Source organism: Hemitrygon akajei, chromosome 9 (genome assembly GCF_048418815.1).
Source record: "Hemitrygon akajei chromosome 9, sHemAka1.3, whole genome shotgun sequence".
In the NCBI taxonomy this organism is placed as follows: domain Eukaryota; kingdom Metazoa; phylum Chordata; class Chondrichthyes; order Myliobatiformes; family Dasyatidae; genus Hemitrygon; species Hemitrygon akajei.
Genome location: NC_133132.1, coordinates 111,017,321 through 111,033,563, shown reverse-complemented (window position 1 = coordinate 111,033,563; position 16,243 = coordinate 111,017,321). Strand labels below are relative to the sequence as shown.

General features: G+C 42.4%; 1 protein-coding gene across 3 annotated transcripts in view; it reads left to right on the top strand.

The window, feature by feature from the left end:
• fbxo25 (F-box protein 25) overlaps nucleotides 1-16,243 on the top strand; it is a 77,071-nt gene that overhangs the window by 24,291 nt on the left and 36,537 nt on the right. For all 3 annotated transcript variants that reach the window (XM_073056788.1, XM_073056786.1, XM_073056785.1), the window contains exons 2-4: nucleotides 2,617-2,711; nucleotides 10,314-10,363; nucleotides 10,449-10,541. In XM_073056788.1, the coding sequence (XP_072912889.1) occupies nucleotides 2,617-2,711; nucleotides 10,314-10,363; nucleotides 10,449-10,541 (238 nt within the window). The remainder of the gene's footprint in view (nucleotides 1-2,616; nucleotides 2,712-10,313; nucleotides 10,364-10,448; nucleotides 10,542-16,243) is intronic.

Below are 16,243 nucleotides of genomic sequence, written 5' to 3'. Positions count from 1 at the left end.
CAGCAGAGGAGGCCATGGATTGACATATCGGAATGGGACGTGGAATTAAAATGTCTGGCCACTGGGAGATCCTGCTTCCTCTGGCAGACAGAACATAGGTGTTCAGCGAAACGGTCTCCCAGTCTGCGTTGGGTCTCACCAATATATAGAAAGCCACACCTGGAGCACCGGACACAGTGTATCACCCCAGCAGACTCAGAGGTGAAGTGTCGCCTCACCTGGAAGGACTGTCTGGTGGTAAGGGAGGACCATAAGATATAGGAGCAGAATTAGGCCATTTGGCCATCGAGTCTGCTCCGCCATTCCATTATGGCTGATCCTTTTTGCCTCTCAGTCCCAATCTCCTGCCTTCCCTTCCACCCCCTCCTCCGCCATAACCCTTCATGCCCTGACCAATCAAAAATCTGTCAACCTCTGCCTTAGACATACAAAAAGTCTTAGTCTCCACAGCTGCTTGTGGCAAGGGATTCCGCAGATTCTCCACTCTCTGGCTAATGAAATCCTTCCACATCTCCATTCTAAAAGGATGCCCCTCTACTTTGAGGCTGTGTCTTCTGATCTTAGACATTCCCACCATAGGAAACATCCCCTCCACATCCACTCTGTCAAGGCCTTTCAACATTTGATAGGTTTCAATTAGATCACCCCCCCCCCCCACCCATTCTTCTAAGTTCCTTGGATTACAGGTCCAAAGCCATCAAACATTCTTCATATTACAAGCCGTTTAATTCTGGAATCTTTTTTGTGAACCTCTTTTGAATCCTCTCCAGTTTCAGCATGTCCTTTCTAATATAAGTGGCCCAAAACTGCATGCAAATACTCCAGGTGAGGCCTCACCAGTGTTTTATAAACTCTCAACATTGCATCCTAGGTTTTAAATTCTTGAATTGAATGTTAACATTGCATTTACAGTCCTCACCACAGACTCAACCTGCAAATTAAACTTTAGGAAATCCTGCACAGGGACCCCCAAATCACTTTGTGCCTGAAATTTTTGTATTTTCTTTCCATTTAGAAAATAGTCAACCTTTTCATTTCTTCTACCAAAGTGCATGACCATACACTTCCCAACACTGTATTCTATCTGCCCCATCTTTCCCCATTTTCTTAATGTGTCCTTCTGTAGCCTCCCAATTTCCTCAAAACCACCTGCTCCTCCATCTATCTCTGTATCTTCTGCAAACTTTGCAACAAAGCCATCAATTTCATCATCCAAATCATTAACATACAACATAAGAAGAACCAGTCCTAACACAGACCCCTGTGGAACACCACTAGTCAACCAGAAGAGGCTCCCTTTATTCCCATTCTTTCCCTCCTGCCAATCAGCCACTGCCAATCTTTCCTGTAATACCGTGGGCCTGTAGCTTTTTAGGCAACCTGATGTGTGGCACCTTGTCACCGGCCTTCTGAAAAATCCAAATACTGTATACATCATCAACTGTGCCATTAGTATTAACGGTAAGACTCTTGGCAGTGTGGAGGATCAGAGAGATTTTGGGGTCTGAGCCCATAGAACACTCAAAGCTGCTGTGCAGGTTGGTTGTGTGGTTAAGAAGTCATAAGGTACATTGGCCTTCATCAACCATGGGATTGAGTTCAAGCGTTGAGAGGTAATGTTGCAGCTATATAGAACCCTAGTCAGATTCCAGTTGGAGTACTGTGTTTAGTTTTGGTCACCTCATTACAGAAAGGATGTGGAAACAATAGAAAGGGTGTAGAGGATATTTACAAGGATGTAGCTTGGATTGGGGAGCATGCTTTATGAGAATAGGTTGAGTGAACTTGGCTTGTTCTCCTTGGAGCGATGGAGGATGAGAGGTGACTTGATAGAGGTGTATAAGATGATGAGTGGCATTGATCGTGTGGATAGTCAGAGGCTTTTTCCCAGGGCTGAAATAGCTAACATGAGAGGGCACAGTCTTAATGTGCTTGGAAGTAGGTACAGAGGGGATGTCGGGGGTAATTCTTTTATGCAGAGTGGTGAGTGTGTGGAATTGGCTGCCGGCAACGATGGTGGAGCCGGATACAATAGGGCCTTTTAAGAGACTCCTACATAGGGACATGGTGCTTAGAAAAATAGAGGGCTATGGGTAACCCTAGGTAATTTCTAAAGTAAGTACATGTTCCACACAGCATTGTGGGTAAAAGGCCTGTGTTGTGCTGTAGGTTTTTTATGTTTCTATGTTTACTTAGTGCATCTTTGCAACTTTAACATAAAATTTTAAGAGTTTTCTTCAGTAAGAATATGATGCATTTCAAATGTTATATCGAAGAAAAAAACTCAATCCTACAGCAATGGATCAGTGCTGTCTTCTAGTTAATCTCCTTGTTTCTGTTTTGCAAAAAATGGCCAGTGAGCTGCTGTCAACAATATATTTCCTGTTTTAGGTGACATTTCCTGACCTTTTACATTCATTATTATTCAGTAGCATTGCGTGACTTTTGTATATTTCAGAACCAATTCAAAAATGTTCATCTTTGCAATTTCAGATTGAATCTAATATTTTTATTCGTGCAGAAATGTTTTTCCATAAAATGGTTTAACACTTTGATTGGATGTGTGTATGTTGTACTTAATACCTATTTGATTTTGGTTTTTGTTATTTGCCATAGATTGCAAGAACAGCTCAATGGAAATAAAATTGTTGAAGACTGTGAGGTAGTTGCAAAAAAGAGGAAGAAGGATCACTTTAATATCAACACACAAAGTGAATATAAGATTTATTACCATTTTAAAAAATGAACAATGAACTTGTTTCCTGGCTACAGACTTAATTGTTACATTGATTAGTCGCAAACAGTTTGTTGTTAATTTTTGCTGTATTATTCTGGGGTATATTATCGTTCTAAATACCCAACTGCATTTGTGTACATGTACATAGGTGTACAAGATAACAAGTGGCATAGATTAAGATGATTGTCGGTCTTTTGCTCAGGTTGAAAATGGGTACATAATTTGAAAAGGTGATTGGAGGAAAGTTAGTATTTCTAGATATGGATGTCCGTAAGTGATACAGCATTAAGATGGGTCATTGGGGCCACCAAGATCACCAAGCATATATTCTAAGGAAGCCCATTAAGCATAATTTAGAGCCATAGATTATTACAGTATAGAAACAGGCCCTTTGGCGCATCCAGTCTGTACCAGCCTGGTCTACCTAGTCCCATCTATCTGTACCTGGACTATAGCCTACCGTACCCCTTTCATCCATGTACCTATCGAAACTTCTCTTAAATGTTAACAGTTGAACCTGCGTCAACAATCTCAGCTGGCAGCTTGTTCCACGACTTTATTTTCCTCTGAATGAATCAGTTTCCACTCAGATTTCACTTATCACCCTAAACCTATAACATCTCTTCTAGTCTCACCTAAGCTGAGGAGGAAATGCTTGCATGTATTTACCCTATATCTATACACTTCAGAATTTTATGAACCTCTATGAGATCTCCCTTCATTCTTTTGTGCTCCAGGGAACAAAGTCCTAACTTATTCAACTTTTTCCTATAACTCATGTCCCCAAATCCCAGCCACATACTTGTAAATTTTCTCTGCACTTAATTCAATTTGGCCTCATCAACAACTTATTCAACTTCAACAACATAACATCCTATCTCCCGTACTCAGTGCCCAAATTTATGAAGGTCAATGAACCAAAAGGTTTCTTAATGATCCTATTTACCTGCAGTGACACTTCCACTGACCTATTGATCTGTATTCCCAGGTTCCTTTGTTCCACAAGTGTACTATGTAAGTCTTACTCTTGTTTGTCCTCCCAAACTGCAACACCTCACATATGTCTGCATTAAGTTTCATTTGATAGACTTCCTCGCTATCTACTATGCCCCCAGTTTTCTTGTCATCTGTAAATTTGCTGACCCAGTTTACCACCTTATCACCTAATCATTAATATAGATGAGAATTAACAATGGACATAGCATTATTCCCTGCAGTTCTTCATGAGTCACAAATCTCAGTCAAAGAGACAATGATCTATTACCACACTAAGGGTGCGTCCACTCTACACCGGATAAATCCATAACCGAAGCTTTTTCTCTTCGTCTTTACCCTCCGTCCACACTAAAACAGCGTTTTCGTCCCCCAGAACCGGAACTTTTCAGAAACGCTTTCCAGAGTGTGTATTTTTTAAAACGCCGCTTGGGCAGATCAGTGTGGACGGGATAACTGGAGAAATCTGGAAACGCTGTCAGACGGCAGCACACCATTTCATTGTTTTCTTGAATGCAACCTAACAATTTCAGAACAGACGGCAATGAAACTGAAGCCAGAAGAGTTAGAAATGTACTCACCAAATACTTTGACCTATAACTTACTGAATAAATAAGTATACTGTACTCACTTTGCCCTGTTTTCTGTCCTTGCTTGTATGAAGGTGGTTTACCTATTTATGCAAGTACTTCTCTGACAATAGATGTGTAACAGCCTAATGTAACATTGTATGGAAATACAAGATAACACTGATGCAGACGTGTTTTACACATTTAACAAGGGGCTTTATTAATGCAACAGAGTTAGTCAGTTTTTCAATGTTTGTCGTCAGCCGGGTCATACAGTCCATGAACTCCTTGTCGGTTGCCTCCATACACTTCAGTATTTGTTTTTTTTTAACTTTTAAGTCCTCCTGTGTGAGAGCCAACAGCTGCCCATCGTTTAAGTTTTTCTAGTCTATAACTGAACAAACGCGCAGCAAATCTTTCACAGCGAGATTCAACACCAAACATTGTCGCTTGTTTTCGGTAGATGTGTCCTGCACATGCGCAGTAGGAGGTGATTCACCGAAATCTCCATTTCAATGTGGACGGAGATATTTTTAAAAATGCATAGTGTGGATGCCTATCGTTTTTACGCAAAACCGGCATTTTCCAAAATTAGCCAGTCTAGTGTGGATGTAGCCTCAGTATTCTCCCACTATGCCATTATTGGATCCAATTGACAACTTCAGTCTGATGTCAAGCAACTTAACTTTCTGAGTCAGTGTTCCATGCAGGACTTTGTCTACATGGACTTTAGCAAGGCCTTTGACAGTGCCTACCACCTTTTCTTCACCAGCATTCTTGGTAACATCCTCAGAAAAACCTCTAAGATTGGTTAGATATGACCTGCTATACACAAAACCACTCTGACTATCCTCAATCAGGTCCTGTGTATCTAAATACTGGTATATACTGTCCCTTAGAATACCTCCCAGTAATTTACCCATGACTGATGTCCCACTCCCCTGCCAATAATCTCCTGGCTTATTTTTAAAGCATTTTTTGAACTACAGAACCAACGGAACCAACTTCTATTGGAAATTTGTAACCATTAATGTGTCTGTTGGTGTTTGACCTACTGGACATGACCAATGTACATAATTTTCGTTCATCAATTCTGAAATATCAAAAATAATCTGCCCAAATAGTAGCATCTATGTAAAAAGAGTAAAATATTTTTCATATTTAAAAACCTTGGCTGATAGCAAGAAAAATAGCTATACCATTAATTAAACAATCATGCCAAATACCAAATATGTAAATAAAATCAATAGCGGTTTTTATCTTTCAGAAAGCTTTTTGTAAGGCAGTTTTGACAATAGCTAAACAGTAAAGAAGTTACTAGTTTTTGATGTTTAACACTCTCATTTTCAGAACATACTTTCTGAGTACTGATCAGGATTGAGACCAAAATGTAGTTTGTTTGGACATGGACGTGGGCAAAGTATTTGAACTATACGCTCACAAACATAAGAAAATCTGCAGATACGGAAAATCCAAAGCAAGTGCACAAAATGCTGGAGGAACTCAGCAAGCCAGGCAGCATCTATGGAAAAGAGTAAACAGTCAACATTTTGGGCTGAGACCCTTCAGCAGGACTGGAAAGAAATTGGAGAAGTCAGAGTAAGAAGTTGGACGGAGGGGAGGAAGAAGTATAAGGTGGTAGGTGAAAGGTGAAACCGGGAGAGGAGGAGGGTTGAAGTAAAGAGCAGGGAAGATGATTGATGAAATAGATAAAGAGGTGGAGGATGGGAAACCCAATAGGAGAGTCTAGAAGACCATGGGCAAAAGGAAAGGAGGAAGAACACCAAAAGGAGGTAATGGGCAGCTAAGGAGATGAGGTGAGAGAGAGAAACAGGAATAGGGAATGGTGAAGGAGAGGGCAATTACCAGAAGTATCTACCTCTCCACCGGATACCCCACAACTTCTGCTATCTCCAACAGGATCCCACCACTAAGGACATCCTTTACTCACCCTCCCCCCAACTTTTGGGTTTTCAACAGGATCACTCCCTTCATGATTTCCCTATCCACCCATCCCTCTCCACAGATCCCACTCCTGGTAATTATTCTTGCAAGTGGAACAAGTGCCACACCTGCCCCTACAGCTCCAAACTCACTACCATTCATGGCCACAAACAGTCCTTCCAGGTGAGATAAGACTTCACCTGTGATATTGTTGGGGACATCCACTGTATCCGGTACTCCTGGTGTGGACTCTTGTATACTGGTGAGATAAGACATATATTGATTCGCTGAGCACCTACACCCCATCTGCCAGAAAAAGCAAGATCTCCCACTAGCCACCATTTCAATTCTACTTCCTATTCCCATTCCAACATTTCAGTCCATGGCCTCCTCTACTGCCTTGAGGAGGCCACACTCAGGTTGGAGCAGCAACAGCTTGTATTCTGTCTGGGTAGCCTCAAACCCAATGGCATGAACATTGATTTCTCAAACTTCTGGTAATTTTTCCCCACCACTCCTTCCCCATTCCCCATTCCTGTTTCCTCTCCCATCTTATCTCTTAACCTGCCCATCACCTCCCTCTGGTGCTCCTTCTCCTTTCCTATCATCCACGGTCTCCAACCAGATTCCCCGTTCTCCAGCCCTTTATCTCTTTCACCAATCAACTTCATAGCTCTTTCCTTCACCCCCTTCCCCTCTCCCGGTTTCACTTATCACCTACCACTATGTACTTCTTACTCTGACTTCCCCTCTTTCTTTCCAGTCCTGATAAAGGGTTCTGGCCCGGAACATCAACTGTTTATTCTTTTCCATCGATGCTGCCTGGCCTGCTGAGTTCCTCCAGCACTCTGTGTGCTTATTTTGAAATATAAGCTGTCAGAGAAAATGGTTGAAGAAAGGTACAATAAAAACAACATTTAAAAGGAACTTGGGTAAGTAGCCAGTTAGGAGGAGTTAGAGGGATATAGGGTTAGCTTGGTGGGCCCCATGGTCAACTTAGACAAGTTGCATCAAAGGGCCTGTTTACCTGTTGCGTTATTCTGCGACTCCAAAAGCTGCTATTAATGTGAAAATAGGCATTTGTACTCAAATCAAAATTTGTTAGCTAACCAATGGGAAACAGAGTGCACAAACAGTTACTGGAGGCAGTGGAGCGGTTAGTGGTTGGTGCAGCAGTTGTAAGACCTCTGACAAAGTCAGGAATCAAAAGGTTGAGCATGGTGCGACTAGTGTCCTGAGCTGCGTATATTTCAATGCAAGAAGTATTGTAGGAAAGGTGGATGAGTTCAGGGCACGGATCAACACCTGGAATTATGATGTAGTAGCCATTAGTGAGACTTGGTTGCAGGAGGGGCAGGATAGTTAGCTCAATATTCTGGGGTTCTGTTGTTTTGTACGTGACAGAGTGGGAGGGTTTAAAGGACGTGGGATGGCGTTACTTGTCAGGAAAAATGTCACAGTAGTGCTCCGTCAGGACAGACTGGAGGACTCAACTAATGAGGTGCTATGCATGGAGCGGGGAAATAAGAAAGGTACGCCCATGTTCATGGGACTATATTACAGACCACCCAACAGTTCTGGGGATATGAAGGAACAAATTTATAGAGAGATCGCAAACAGTTGCAAGAAACATAATGGTGTTACGGAAAGTGATTTTAACTTTCTACATATTGACTGGGAATCCCATGCTGTAAAAAGATTAAATGGGATAAATTTTGTCAAATGTATTTAGGAAAATTTCCTTCATCAGTATGCAGCAGTCCCAAGGAGAGAGCATGCAGTGGTGGATCTACTATTAGGGAATAAGGCAGGGCAGGTAACAGAAGTTTGTTTGCCATTAGTTTCAGTGTCAATATTCATAAAGATGGGTCTGGGCTGCTAAATTGGAGAAGGGCCAATTTTGATGGTGTCAGAAATGATCTGTCAAGTGTGGATGGGACAGGCTGTTTCCTGGCAAAAGTGTATTTGGAAAGTGGCAGGCCTTCGGAAACAAAATTTTGAGAGTACAAAGCTTGTATGTGCCTGTCAGAATAAAAGGTAAAGATAACAAGTGTAGGGAACCTTGGTTTTCAAGAAATATTGAGACCCTGGTTAAGAGAAAAAAAGGTGCATAGCAGGTTTAGGCAAGTAGGACAAATGTGGTGCTCATGGAGTACAAAAATGCAAGAGAACACTTAAGAAAGAAATCAAGAGGCCTAAAAGAAGGCAGGAAGTTGCTGTAGCAGCCAAGGTGAAAGAAAATCCTAAGGGATTCTACTGGTATGTTAAGAACAAAATGATTACAAGGGACAAAATTGGTCTTCTGGAAGACCAAAATGGTAACCATGTCTGGAGCCAAAATAGATGGAGGAGATCTTAATTGCATTTCCTGCATCTGTATTTACTCAGTAGAAGGATACAGAGTCCATAGGTGTTTGGCAAAACGGTATCAACTTTACTGGACTCTTTACAGATTACTGAGGAGGAGGTGTTTGTGATCCTGTGTCAAATCAGGATGGATAAATCTCCAGGGCCAGACAAGGTGTTCCCTCACACCCTACGGGAGGCAAGTGCATAAATTGCCGGGGCCCTAGCAGAGATATTTAAAACATCCTTAGTGACAGTAACGTACCAGAGGATTGGAGGATAACCAATGTTGTTCTGCTGTTTAAAAAAGGCTGTAAACAGAAACCAGGAAATAACAGGCCGGTGAGTCTGACATCAGTTGTGGGAAAGTTATTGGAAGGTATTCTGAAGGATGTATTATGGATAGACATGGACTGATGAAGTATAGTCAGCATAGCTTCATGTGTAGTAGTTCAATCTTGTAGAGTTTTATGAGGAAGTTACCAGGAAAATGGATGAAGGCAAGGCAGTGGATGTGGTCTACATGGACTTAATAAGGCATTTGAAAAGGTCCTGCATGGGACACTGGACAAGACGGTTCAGTCACTTGGCATTCAAGATGAGGTTGTAAATTCTATTAGACATTTGCTTTGTGGGAGAAGCCAGTGTGTGGTATTAGAGGGTTGCCTCTCTGACTGGAGGCCTGTGATAAGTGGTGTGCCACAGAGATTAGTGCTGGTCCTTTGTTATTGATATCAATGAGCTGGATGATAATATGCTAAACTGGATCAGCAAATTTACGGAAGACACCAAGACTGCGGGTTTAGTAAGGAAGGCTATCCTGGCTTGCAGAGGGAACTGCATCACTGGAAACATGGGCTGAAAAATGGCAGATAGAATTTAATGCAGACAAGCATGAGGTTTGCACTTCAGTAGGACCAACCAGGGTAGTTCTTACACAGTGAGCAGTAGGGTGATGAGGAGTGTGGTAGAACAGAGGTTCTGAGAATAAAAGTACATAATTCGTTGAAAGTGGCATCACATTGGCCATGAATCAGTGTATTGAGTACAGAAGATGGGATGTTGAAGCTGTATAAGACGTTGGTGGGGCCTAATTTGGAGTATTGTATGTAGCTTTGGTCACCTACCTACAGGAAAGATGTAAATAATGTTGAAAAAGTGTAGAGAAAGCTTACGAGGATGTTGCGGGTCTGGAGGACCTGTGTTATAAGAAAAGATTGAACAGGTTAGGGCTGTATTTTTTGGAAGGTAGATGATTGACAGGAGATTTGATAGAGGTATACAGAATTATGAGGGGTATAGATAGGGTAAATGCAAGTAGGCTTTTTCCACTGAGGTTGGGTGGGACTACAACCAGAGGTGATGGCTTATGGCTAAAAGGTGAGAAGTTTAAGGGTACATGGGGGGAAACTTTTTCACTCAGAGTCATGACATTGTCGAATGAGCTGCCAGTACAAGTGATGCCTACAAGCTTGATTTCAATGCTTAAGAGAAGTTTGGATAGGTACATGGATAGAGGGCTATGGTCCAGCGCCAGTCATTGGGAGTAGCAGTTTACATGGTTTCAGCATGTACTAGATGGGCAGAAGGTCCTGTTTCTGTACTGTACTTCAATATGACTCAGGGACTCAGTAATGTATCAGCTTGTATTAATGTCATATCATCCAGTAATATCCTGTTTGCTTTAGGAAATGGTATTTGTTTAGTTGTGTTTTATTTTCCAGACTTCTATAAGGAAAAGTGGATCTACATTCATAAAGGAAGTACTAGAGAAGTAAGTTATTTTTCTATATGATCCTCATTAACAATTTATTCAATTATATCTGCTTTCTTTTTAAATCTTTGACTTCCTTTTCTAGAGACATGGTTACTGTACACTGGGAGAAGCTTTTAACCGTTTAGATTTTTCAAGTGCAATTCAAGACATGAGAAGGTTCAACTACATTGTCAAAGTAAGTAATAATCTGTGAACTCTGTTAATACTGCAGAGGGAATTTTGAATTGAGTTGAGCACTGTAGCAATGAGATTCCAATTTGTTCAGTTGTTGTTATTTTACTGATTGTACCCTCTGCCAGCAGATTTATGAACATCAATAAACTTGTGAACACTACTTAACTATTTTGCTCTCTTTTTGCATGATTTACTGCACATGTATTTTTGTATTTAATTATTTGTTTAAATATATATAATTGTAATTTATAGTATATGTACTGTTGCTGCAAAACAACAAATTTCACGACATATGGTTGAGATGATAAACCTGATTCTGATTCTATGGAGCCTAAGCCTTGCTGAGCTTGATATCTGGTCACACAACATTATTACAGCCTTGGCAGATGGGTTTTCACCAGATACATTCACTTGAGTGGAGTTACCAACCTGCACAGAAAAAGCATCACATGGATATTTACCTTACACCGTGCAGTGGTGCCCCTAGTGGAACTACAATACCAGAGATCCAGGGTTTATCCTGACCTTGGCTGCTGGATGTACAGAGTTTGTGTGTTCTCCCGTGATAAAGAACATTGATCTGTATCAGTCATCACCACTGGGCTGATGATTCCACTCATGATATCGTGCCGATCTTAATGCCAATTTATACTAAATGTTCTTGTTTCTTCCCCCTCACCATTCCCTTCACATTCATGTCCATCTAAAAGCCTCTGAAACACTTCCAAACTGCTCGATTCCAGTACTGCTCTTGGTCACCAATTTCAGGCAGCTACCACTCTGCACTTAATAAAAAAAGAACTTGCCCCTCATAGTACCTTTGAACATGGAACAATACAGTTCAGGAAGGGTCTTTCAGCCCCTGATGTTCTATCAATCTGTATAAACATACTACATGATCAATATAACCCTTCCCTCATACAAAGCACATACATCTCCATTTCTCATATATTCATCTGCCAATCTTAAGAGTCTTCTAAATGTCCCATTGTATCAGCCTCTATCACCAGCCTCATCAGTGCATTCCAGGCACTCTCACTCAACACTCTCCATTTAAGTAAAAAATAACTCCCTCTGACCTCCTTGCTAAACTTTTTTCAATTCACTTGAAACAGATGTCCTCTGGATGGTATTGCTGAGCTAGGAAAAGGATGCTGGGCAACTACTCTATCTATAATCCATTTTATAATCTTTTACACCTCTATCATCTGTTGCTGTAAAGAGAAAAGCTCCAGCTCACTCGGTCTTTCCCTATAAGACATGTTCTCTACTCCAGTCAGCATCCTGGTAAATCTTTTCTGCACCCTTAAAAGCTTGTCCTTCCTGTAATGAGGTGATCATAACTGAACACAATATTCTAAGTGTGGTCCAAACAGAGTTTTATAGAGCTACGACATTAACTCGCAGCTCTTGAACTTAATCCCTCAAATAATGAAGGCCAATCAGCATATGCCTTCAGAAACACCCTGTAGACTTGAGTGGCAATTTTGAGGAACCCAATACCTCTCTGTTCCTCCACTCTGCTAGTTATTCTGCCATTAGTCCCATACTCCACCTTCAAGATCAGTTTTCCAAAGTGTATCACTTCACACTTTTCAGGATTGAACTCCATTTGCTTCTTCTCGGCCTAACTCTGCATCTTGTCTACGGCATTGTAATCCACGGCAGTGTTCTACAGCACCTCCAACTTTTGTCTCATCTGCAAATTTACTAATTCACCCCTCCACGTCATCATCCAAGTCGTTTTTAAATATATCAAAACTCAGAGGTCCCAGAACAGATCCCTGTGGAGCACCTCTAATCACTGAGATCCAGACAGAATATGATCTATCTACAGCTACCCTTTGCTTTCTGTTCACACTATCTCTACATTTGACCCACCAAGGTGTAACATTTGGCTAGGTTAAACTTCACCTGCCATTTCTCCACCATGCCTGTAACTGATGTATTCTTTGCCATTCACCTATTCTTTCTGTAATACTAACACCACTGGTCTTAGTACTGCACTGCTGATCCCTGTGATTCTGTGACTGCAAGTATATCAGTTTATGAGAAGGCTGTGAAAGCCAGTCTCCAGATGGTGAGAGCACTGTACAAGGCCAGTTGCTTTCAGAGCAACATTGCTGTGTTCATATCCAGTACTGACGTCAATATCAGGTGATCTGTTGAGTTTTATTCATTCTGATTAACCGTAGCTGCAGTGGTTTAACTGAGAAGATAGATTGGCCACTTCACAAAGCATTTAAGAGTCAGCTATGTGAGAGTCGTTTAGTTGCAAGTAATTGCAGATTGGATACGGGTGGCAGAGTTCTACTGCTAAAGAGCATTAGTGAAACAGATGGTTTTGTACGATGCTGGTAGTTTTTAATGGTTTTTATTTTGAAGACTATTCAGTGCATTATTTCCAAATGCCAGATTATTCTGTGGTACAAAAAAAATTGCTCTGCACATTGGGGATCACTAGGATGTTACCCGGGGTGGAGTGCCTCGTTTACTGTCTGAGGAGAGGCTGGATAAGTTGGATTTGCTTCTTTGTCTGTACTTGCTGCCTCAGCAAATGAGCCACAGCCAGCATAGCCAAAGATCCTACCCACCTTGGACATTCTCTCTTCCATCAGGCAGACGTTACAAAGGCCTGAAAGCATTTACCACCAGACTGATGGTCAGCTTCTGCCCTGATGATATAACATCATTAAATGGTCCCTTAATACAAAAAGATTGCGAGCTCAAGACTCATTATGAGCTTGCCCTTTTGTATTTGCCTGAATTAATCTTCCCCTGTATCTTTTCACTTTACTCTGCATTTTTATTGCTTTACTTGTTCTACGTCAATGCATTGTGTAATAATCGTGATTTCCATGATCTGTGTGTAAGACAGCTTTTCACTGCCTTGGTATATGTGGCAATACTAAACCAATCCCAATTCAGAATCAGTACCAGATTCAGTATCACCGACATATATCATAAAATAAGTTGTTTTGTCGCAGCAGTACATTGCAATACATAATAATAAAAAACTATAAATTACAGTAAGAAATATACTGTATATGTACAGTAAATTCTGGTTAATTGGGACACATCAGGACCAGTCCATTTTGGCCCAATTAAGTGGCTGCCCTAATTAGCTGAAGTTTGATGGAAATATTTAAAAGGTGTTTTTAAAATGAGCTATTGTTTAACTGAATAATTTATGTATTTAAATGAAATACAGAACAAATTATAACACTACCATTACCACAACAGTACTGTAAAAATGCATTGGTTCTTAATAGTTATCAATGGAGGTATTCATCCAGTTTATGCTGCTGTGTTCTTTTGACCATAAATGAGTAAAATCAACACAGACACCTAGTGCAGATAATGTATAGTCTTCATTGTCTTCCTGCGTAATGTCAAAATAAAAAAAGCCAAAATTACCAGAAAGCACTACTTTTTGAATCGGTGTCTGTCGGCCCAAACAGGTAAACCTGCCACAAGCACACACAGCTGACAGTATTTAAAATCTGTTTGCTCTGTCATCTCTAATGGCCACACAAGTGCACGTGACTGTTACTAGTTAGAAACTGTTCAGCAACAATCTCCTGTCCCAATTAAGCAGCATAGTGTCCAACATAAATGAAGGGGATCCTGTCTATTTTCTCAATTAGTTTTTGTTATATAAGAGTTGTTCCAAAGAAGCAGCTGCCCTGATTGACCGGCGGTGATATGTGCTTGCCTCACTTAAAGTAAACTTGGAAGTTAGACCTGCATTCCTGGACTCTCATGTCTTCCTTTGAGTTAGTTCAATGTTTTGAAGTCACAAACACAAGTACCCATGGCTGTGATTGTGGATTTCAGATGGACTACTTGATGACTCCCATTGGAGCTGCACGCAGAGTCTCTACTTGTTGGTGCCATCTTTCCATCCATTTCCAACTTTTTTAAAACATTTCCCCATGACATAACCAGAGATCATGAGTTTAAAGTAAGGAGTAAATGTAAATGAGTCATTTATATTTGTAATGCTCTCATTGGTGTGGGGGGGTGCATGGTACAGACAGAGACTTCCAATATTTAACAAGTATCTATTCAAATATTGGACCATGGAAGACTACAGATAAGTGCTGATAAATGGGGTTGGTAGAAATGGTCAGCCATTTAACACATTCTAAACTAAATGTGCACAGCATATTAACAGGTGAGGGGGTTCCAGAACAAAGAGCAGGTTTCTCTGCTCACGACTCCATTGTTAATTGAATTCAAATTCTCCAACAGTCATTGGGTTCTCCCTGGTGTTGATGTATTTTTTTAATTGATATACTGTGGCGACCCACTTTCTGCGCAGGCAAACTGGCTCACAAATAGCCAGCGCGCGGGGAGAGACTTTGGTAATGCACCTCTGATGTCATTTCCGCCCGGAGAGGGCGGGTGCCAGGGATTAAATGCCAGCGCCGCGAAGTTCGAATAAACTAGTCTCAAAACAATTTACCGACTGCGTGTTGTTATTTCAGCGCTGTGTGTAGCACATCGCTACATTGATGACCCCGACGGTCCAAACGGTATTTGGACCAAAGATGACCGACTCTTCATCTGTTCACGCAGTTTCACTAAAACTGCCGACTTTCTGGACGCTGTGACCATGCATGTGGTTTAGCCAAGCAGAAGCCCAGTTCCAGATTCGACAGATCTCTTCTGATTCCACGCGTTAGTATCACGTGGTGAGCGCCCTTGACCAGGAGACGGCCGCCCAGGTTGCGGATTTCATACAGTCGCCCCCCGGAAGAAGGCAAATATGAAGCATTCAAAGCGCTGCTCATTGGGACCTTTGGCCTCTCGCGGTGTGAGCGGGATGCCCGCCTGCTTCACCTGGATGGTTTGGGAGACAGGCTACCGTCAGCATTGATGAACGAGATGCTGGCCCTGGCTGACGGACACAAGCCCTGCCTCATGTTCGAGCAAGCGTTCCTAGAGCAACTGCCCGAGGACATACATCTGCTGCTGGCCAACACAGATTTCAGTGACTCCCGGAAGATGGCGGCCCGGGCAGACGTGCTGTGGAAAGCCAAGAGGGACAGCGTGGCGTCCGTCGGTCAGATTACCAGGCCACGCGCCCAACAGCAGACCAGACCAGGCCCGGCAGTGGGGGGTGCACACAACACAGAGGCAGGAGTGAGGAGGACAGTGAACAGTGGTGTTTCTACCACCAGCGGTGGGGCACAGAAGCCCACCGTTGTCGCCCGCCCTGCAAGGGCCAGGGCCAGCTGCCGCTAATGACTATGGGGGCTGGCCACCAGGATAGCCTCTTGTACGTCTGGGACAAACAGTCGGGATGCCGCTTCTTGGTCGACAACGGAGCGGAAATCAGCGTCTTGCCCCCGACGGGGTACGACACCCGCAACAGGAAGCCAGGACCCACCCTGAGGGCCGCAAACGGCAGCACGATACGGACCTATGGCACCCGCACAGTGCAGCTGCAGTTCGGCGCCAGCCGGTTCACGTGGGACTTCACACTGGCCGCGGTGGCCCAACCACTCCTGGGGGCGGACTTCTTGCGAGCTCACAGCCTGCTGGTCGACTTGCAAGGGAAAAGACTGGTACATGCCAAGACTTTCCAGACGTTCTCCCTGGGTGAAGCCAAGTTGCCAGCCCCACACCTGGACTCCATCATGCTGTCGGACAACGAATTCACCAGAATCTTGGCGGACTTTCCATCGATTCTGGCAC